Genomic DNA, 7764 nt, shown 5'->3' with positions numbered 1-7764 from the left:
TATATATTATATATTATATATATATCTATATATATATGTATGTATGTATGTATGTATATATATATATATTTATGTATATTCATATATATATATATACATATACATATACATACATACATACATATATATATATATATATATATATACATATATAATATATATATATTTATATATTCGATATTTTTGTATCACGATATAAGCTCTTTCGTAGCTTTGCAATTGAGATTGTTATACCTCTCGCTTTTATGTATAATTTGCTTCTTTTTTTTTTTTGAGAAAACGTTTATTTCAGTTAAGAATTACTGCTTGCATTCAAGATCAAACTATCGCCTTCATGCTACAGAAAGATGTACGTATATATTAACACGCTTACTCTTGCACATACACGTACACTTATTCTCTCTCCTACACATTCACATACACTGACGCTTCCTATGCACACAATTCGTACGCATACGGACACGCATACACATACGTATGTATGTACACGAATATAAATACTTGCTCATATGTACACATATACACTCACACACAAACCGGTCGGTACGCATATTCATGCACATGCACATTTGTACGCAAACATACACATATACATGTATATACAGTATAATACGGTATACCATTGCCGTTCGTCATTCAATTCTAACCTAACATCATCGCGCTTCTGGACACTCGGTTTCTAACCGGTCACATTCGCACATCCGCAATCCGTCTGCATCCTCTTGTTTCTCACGAGTTTGGTCCACATTGCTTCGATGTAGTTGATGTCCTTTCCTGTACTTCCATTCCTAAATCGTGCGCCTACACACTCCATTCTATGGCATCACATCAACGCTTATCCGCATACGCAAATGCACCCCATCCACCTCTCGACGCTACCCAATTGCGTCACTCTCCTTATCCGCATTTGCAGCTACCACCAGTCTACTACACCACTCTGACTAGTCACATCACCCTCTTCAGCCGCATATGTCTCTTTCGTCCTACTCTACCCTAACACAATCTCATCGCTCTCCTTATCCGCATTTGCAGCTACCACCACACTACTACACCACTCGGACCAGTCACATCACCCTCTTCAGCCTCATATATCTCGTTCGTCCTACCGTGCCCTGACACAATCTCATCGCTCTCCTTATCCGCATTTGCAACTACCACCACACTACTACACCACTCACTCTGACTAGTCACATCACCCTCTTCAGCCTCATATATCTCTTTCGTCCTACTCTACCCTAACACAATCTCATCGCTCTCCTTATCCGCATTTGCAGCTACCACCAGTCTACTACACCACTCTGACTAGTCACATCACCCTCTTCAGCCTCATATGTCTCTTTCGTCCTACCTTGCCCTAACACAATCTTTGAAACTACTATCAGATTGCTGTCGTTTGTTCTGGGCGCTTCGAGTGCCGGCGGTGTTGGGTTCTTCTTCCTGCGCGAAGATATGAAAGCTAGCAATCGGTTTGTCTCAAAGCGCGTCCAGGAGATGAAGCACATGGTTGGAGAGGTAGGAATATATACATGTGTATGTGTATGTATATGTGTGCATGGCTGGAGAAGGAGGCAAACGACCATGTGCGTGACTGGTGTGAACTACACATTGGATATACAATCTGGACACATCGTATTGATTGTGGCAAGCTTTTTATATGTGCATATGCAGGCATCGGTGTATGTGCTCTACAGGGTGCGTTCATGTTTGTGTGTATCTGTAAAAACCAACTTTCACCGTTGGTGGGTCCTTGACTAGTCCGAGTGGTAACTGGTCTTGGTAACTCTGGCACGTACCACTATAGGTAAGCGAGTGTGACGCATGCCGTGATCACACAAACTATATTTCCATATATATATAGATATATATTTATATCTATATATTTATGTATCTATGTATCTGTGTATGTATATATATAAATGTATATATGCTTATATATACATATATATATCTATATATTATTTCACTTTTGTTATATATATATATATATATATTCATATATATATATATGTTTGTATACATGTATGTATATATATATATGTGTGTGTATGTATATGTTGTATATGTAAATGTGTATGTATATATATATCATTTGAAGCTGTCTAGAATGTCGAATGAGCATACACTAGCGAGGTTGTGCTCATTTCACTGATTCTTTACCGAATTTTTAAATCAGCTCGAGGATACCATGGGCGGCTTAAGGAGGCTGCAAGACGAAGTGGCTGAGATGAAGAGGAATACGGCAACACTCGAGGACTTCACCACCTTCAAAATAGAGCAGGAGAAGCAGATCGTATGTTATGTTGTGTTGTGTGTGTTGTTACTAAACGTGGTTGTATGAATAAACCTTCTTCACTTTTCTGTGCACCTTGCGCTCGGGAGTGTTGCCTGAGGATTATTTATACTGAGCCCTTTAACGGGTAGTTAATGAATAGTTAATGGGTAGATGTCCACCCTCGCCCAGTCACTTCCTGTATACACGTATGGGATCATCCGAGCTCTATTGACCTGGAAGCATGCCAATCCGTATCAGACGTATTTATAAGTTACTTGCAGCTATTGTCAGGAATCATATCATAGTGTCTTGTCTCCTGCCACAGACAAGTAACAAAGCTTCCGACGCAATAGATTATTTGCTCCGATTTCCTTTTCACCAAACAATGTGCAATCCTCTATCTGTGTTTGTGTACCTATCCTGCTGTAGATATGTGTCAAATCGATAAACTTAATGGGGTATCGCCCCGCCTTCCTACATTAACCAAACAATGGAAAATTCCCAATTTGTGTTTGCGTGCTTGTGAACCTCTCTTGCTATAGATAGGCGCCAAAGTGTCAAACTTAATGGGGTAATTACCCCGCCTTCATACATTGACCAAACAATGGTCAATCTCGTATCTGTGTTTGTGTGCCGGCAAGTTACCTCCACCTCCCTTAGATGAACAAATCCTCCCTAAAATAGATAACAAATCTGATCAAATGGCTTGTATTCAATCTTATGCACTTTGTTCGATTTTGTCTTATCCAGACACAACTGACCGCGTCCCTTGCCGAACACAAAAGCAAAGTGTGGGAGACCCAACAAGCAATGTTCAAAGCCTTAGAGACCCCCAAAGAAGCGGAAAAATAAGTAGTAGCGCTAAAAATAAAATTTAAATAGATACCGTGTTTTCCAGACTTTTTCCGTACACTCTTGATGCGATGGTCAGATATATTCATGTCGCCGGAAGTCGAGCTGTATGAGACTAAACGTACCCATCCAATCGTTTAAAATAGATACTGTGTTTTCCAGACTGTTTCCAACTGTTCCTAGTTCCTACGCTCTTGATGCGATGGCCTTGTCACCGAAAGTCGATCTGCATGAGATTAACGAACTCATTCAATCGTGCCCTTACTCGCATGCGCATTGGTTAAGTTCAACATATTTACTAAGGATAGAGAACATGGGAGCAGTATCTAATATTCACTAGAAAAAATCACTCTCAGCCAAGTTATCTTCCAAGCACATTTAATAGAATATTGATTTGTTTTTATTACATACGAGCATTTTATCTTGAAACCTGTCAAAAGAAATAATTAATCAATCGCCTAATTTATAGTTACCGTCCTCCCCTTCCACTCAGCCTCAGACAGTGTACGGGCACCTTCTCCTGCAATATCATATATGCTACTCTCATCATCATCCTGCCCAGACTGGTTGCCCTCAAACTTCGCCTTACTATCAAAGACAATCTTCCCGGCAACAACCGTACTAGTCCAAGCACTCCAGACGCCTCCCCTGTGCGATGCTACGTTATTCAAAAACGTACCCGAAAACGTAAGAGAACACCCCTTGGGCATAACATTCGACGCCATCACGCCGCTTCTTCCCTGTGCACGGTTGCCTTCAAAGTGACCACTGAGTTCAATCTCAGAGCCGACGTGTTGCTTGAGCACTCGGAAAGCACCCGATCTGGCACCATACCCATCGTCAATTGCCTTGTTGGACTTGAACCGTCCACTCATTATAACCTTGCCAACCACGTCTTGTATGTGTATGGCCCCCCCTTGGTTCGCTACATTCTCCGTGAACGCGGCCCTGAACTCTACGTTCCCAGCCACCCAGTCGAGATATACTGCACCACCCCCGGCGTGCCGGCTGGACTTGGGGTATCGAGCCTCGTTCTCTAAGAATAATCCATTCACAACCATCTCACTGCCTTCTGGGACGAAGATCACGGCCAGGGCCGCCCCCCCGGCATACCTACCCTTGATGTTTGAGATCATGCGCAAGTTTTTGAACACACAGCTTTCGTCGATGAAGAGGTTGCTGCTTTTGCCGATGAACACCCCAACGCCAGGCCTTTCACTCAGCATATCATATATCTGCACATTCAGTAGAGTCAGGTCAATACTTTGGTTGCCAGATGAAAACTCTGAGCCAAGAGCATGGAACGCCGCACTCTTCTTGTTGGGCATCCCCGTGAATGCTACATTCTCTATTGTGACCTTCTGTTTAGACTTGTGGGTTGGTTCGAGTATAGCGTTTGTCTTTGAGTTGAAACCGGCAACCAGAACTGGTTGCTTGTTGCCGCAATTGACTCCTATGAAGTCCAGATTGTTGCTGAACTGTACAGGACTGCTCACAGTCACCTCTCCAGTGATATAGATAGTGTCTCCGTCTCGCGCCACATCCGTTGCTTTAGATAGCGAGCTATAACATTCGCCTTTCAATGCCGCGCCATTCTTACACTCACAGACCTTAAAGAATCCTCCAGCAGCAGGCTGAGGTGATGGTGATAGATTGGGTTTTGGCACTAGAGCTTCACAGCACATTGTGATCGAACAGTGTGGGAAGGATCCAGCCTTGCTATCACAGAAGTCTTCGAACTCGCAACACTCCTTATTGCGAAGGAGAACATCTCCAGAGTCACACTTTATGCCGTCTCTATCACCGCACGTAGTCTCGTAGAAGGTGGGCTCAGGGCTGCGACTGGGAGATGCACTGGGATTAACGTCCGCATCACGCTCACAACACTCTTGTTTAGTGCACATGGGTACGCCATCGTCACATTGCCCTTTAAAGCGGCAACACTCCTTCTCTTCATCTAAAATCTGCCGGGGTCCACACGCCATGTCGTCTTCCAGGAACTTCATACCACAGTTGATATTATGATTTACTGGTTCGTAGTCAACATCTGGCTCTGGCACCGCTGATGGGGATGGTTCCAATTCGGGACTGAACACATAGTCTTTGCAACAGAACGGTCGCCTGCACTTGGGAAGGGTCCCGCAGTCATTACTCCACCGACAGCACACCTTATCGGCGTAGATGGGTTCGTTCCCACCGCACTTCCAGCTACCCGAGTTCTGTTTGATCTCACATGTGATCACTTTGGGATTTCCCCCATCGTATGAGTATCCAGAGTCTAGTATAAGTGCTCTATTTATAAGTGCTTTATTTGCTCGTGTACCACAGCAGTTGTTTGTGGTGCATTTAGGTAGAGGTCCGCAGTTGTCATGGTAACGGCAACATGTCTCATCCGGCAATAGAGAACTATCGCGGGGGCATACGATACCTACTGAGGCATCTTTGATGGCACATGTTATGACGTCGCGGTTGACAACTTGTGCTGTGATATGAGAGATGCCAACTAGTGCAGTGGCTAAACTGTATATGCTTTGAATCCTCATGGTGTGTTTAGTATTTAATTAATTCGTTAGTGATATACTATAGTTTCAACTACAAACTTATATATACAAATCGGAATGGCATTTCGTCATACCTACTCGACGTATTTAACTCCCAAGTCAACAGAATTAAGAATGTCGTCATCTGGCGACTGACCTCTCAGGCTCTCAAGTCTCAGGCTCTCACTCTCTCAGTCCTCAGAAATTCAGAATCTCAGATACGTAAATAACTAAATATGTATGTACTCACAGACTCTCGTCTCTGAGCCTGAGAGTCTCGCGGAAAAGAATCAGTCAGATCTGTGGACTATTTCATATTTGACTCTTTGAGAGCACAAAGTGATAAAGTAATACTTTAACAATCTAAATAATGAACAGATAAAAAGTCCTATTGGTGCACAATTAAAATAGATCCTATATTTTCCAAATATGCTTTTTTATAGTTATTTTAAACCAATTTTATCAACAAAATTGAGAGTGTACATTGCTTCCTTTAAAAAAAAAACAAATGTGTCAATACATGGCACTAATGGGCGGGCAGCCACCAACTTCCCATCCAATATCCATTCCATCCAATATCCATTGCATTCAAACTCAGTCTCAAGTCTCAACTCTCACTCGTGGGAGTCGTATGTAGCTGACACCGGAAGTACAGTCGGATACATATGTACACCTAACCTCAAGCCTGCGGAGAGCGGACACTTGGAATCTTGTGTGGAGTTGTGAGTTGTGAGTTGTCAGTACAGTCACAGTGAGGCTGAGAGGCCTAAGGCCGAAGCCTGTGTATATATTTTAAATTCAGTGTGTGTGTGGTTTGAGACTGTGAAGCCGGTGTATTCTAAATTCAGTGTGCGTGTGGTTTGCAACTCCTTTATTTCAGGCGCGAATTGGCGGATCGGAATAAAGAATATGCCGCCTCGATGCTCCCTTGTCCTGTTCCACTGGCGTCGGTCATGATATGAAATATAATTATGGTAAATAAGTGCCATTCGGTTGCAGTGTATTTTAGATCTGTAGTCTGCACTTTGCAGTGTGCGTTTACCTGGCCAGACTTCTACGTACATGTGTGCACCGTACGTGGAATCATATACGTTCCCATTACATCACTTTATCAAACACACTACTTGCACCATTTGTCACCTGCTACAGTGCACACTGAATACATAAACATGACAGCATAGGGAATCTACACACTATCCCCCTGAGTCTAGTAGACCCGCTTCACACACTCAAAAAGCGTAATGATAGCAACGAATAGCAAATCAAGTGCTACTGGCTTGTCACGCAACACTACGTAGATGGCGACATACGCTACATACACAGGCCAACTTAAATGGTTGAGCACGAATCACACGTAGTACAGCAACCACTGATGAGACAGTCAGATATATATCATTGTCACGATAGCAAGTCAATAAACGCATCTATTTTAAATATATTTACAGTGAAATACAAACAACACGAAAGTGCTGAAAATACATCGGTCCTTTTATGATATTTACAAAAAATATGATTCATTTCGACAATTCATTCAAATTGGATATAAACAAGGGGAACAAATGCTGTCGTTTTATATATCTGCTTCAACGAAACAGTGTTTATTAGTTCAACAAAATCCTACACTCCTCACCACACACAATCAGCCCCATGCCTGGCATACAATGAGGGTTTATATTCTTAGGTCTCTTGGGTTATATTCTTCCCGGTACATTTATAGTCCGGTCTTCACCGAGATGACCTTGATAAAGGAACAACGATCCGTTCTGTCACATATTGTGTAGAAAGAACTATGATCTTATCCTTATATGATGCCGCCGGGTCCGGTAGGTTCTAGTGTATGGGTCACTAAGGTGACAGTTGAGTATGTCCATTACCGAACAGCGTCTTGATACACGGCAATTATGTCAAATACTCTGCTTTTACTTGTCCCAATCGTTTGTGAGTACTGTGAGTATATTGCCTGATTTCGAAGTTTTGCTAGAGGAAGGCTTAGAGTACGAATGAACCAGCTATCTCCTTAAAAGAACAGGATTTATTGCACCTGGGTTGATCTTTGTATACCATGTCGTGTTTATAATTGTCAACGAGGGACGAGTTCAT

The 7764-nt window shown here is 42.5% G+C and overlaps 2 protein-coding genes across 2 annotated transcripts in view; one reads left to right on the top strand and one right to left on the bottom strand.

Moving 5' to 3' along the window:
• The window catches only part of SARC_09112 (hypothetical protein), a 3769-nt gene extending 607 nt beyond the window's left edge, over positions 1–3162 (top strand). The window contains exons 2-4 of the mRNA XM_014296887.1: positions 1383–1512; positions 2174–2290; positions 3023–3162. Of these exons, the coding sequence (XP_014152362.1) occupies positions 1383–1512; positions 2174–2290; positions 3023–3124 (349 nt within the window). The 3' untranslated portion in view covers positions 3125–3162. The remainder of the gene's footprint in view (positions 1–1382; positions 1513–2173; positions 2291–3022) is intronic.
• Positions 3163–3579: 417 nt separating this feature from the next.
• On the bottom strand, positions 3580–5683 carry SARC_09111 (hypothetical protein). The gene has a single exon (XM_014296886.1). The coding sequence runs from the start codon at positions 5665–5667 to the stop codon at positions 3583–3585; it is 2085 nt and encodes a 694-aa protein (XP_014152361.1). The 5' UTR covers positions 5668–5683; the 3' UTR covers positions 3580–3582.
• Between the last annotated feature and the right edge of the window lie 2081 nt (positions 5684–7764).

Source organism: Sphaeroforma arctica, assembly GCF_001186125.1.
Source record: "Sphaeroforma arctica JP610 unplaced genomic scaffold supercont1.889, whole genome shotgun sequence".
Classification (NCBI taxonomy): Eukaryota; class Ichthyosporea; order Ichthyophonida; genus Sphaeroforma; species Sphaeroforma arctica.
The sequence above is the reverse complement of the archived record's forward strand: the minus strand, read 5'-3'. Positions and strand labels throughout refer to the sequence as shown.

Excerpts from the sequence above, each read along its gene's own strand:
- SARC_09111 (XM_014296886.1), bottom strand. The coding sequence starts at position 5,667 with ATGAGGATTCAAAGCATATACAGTTTAGCCACTGCACTAGTTGGCATC.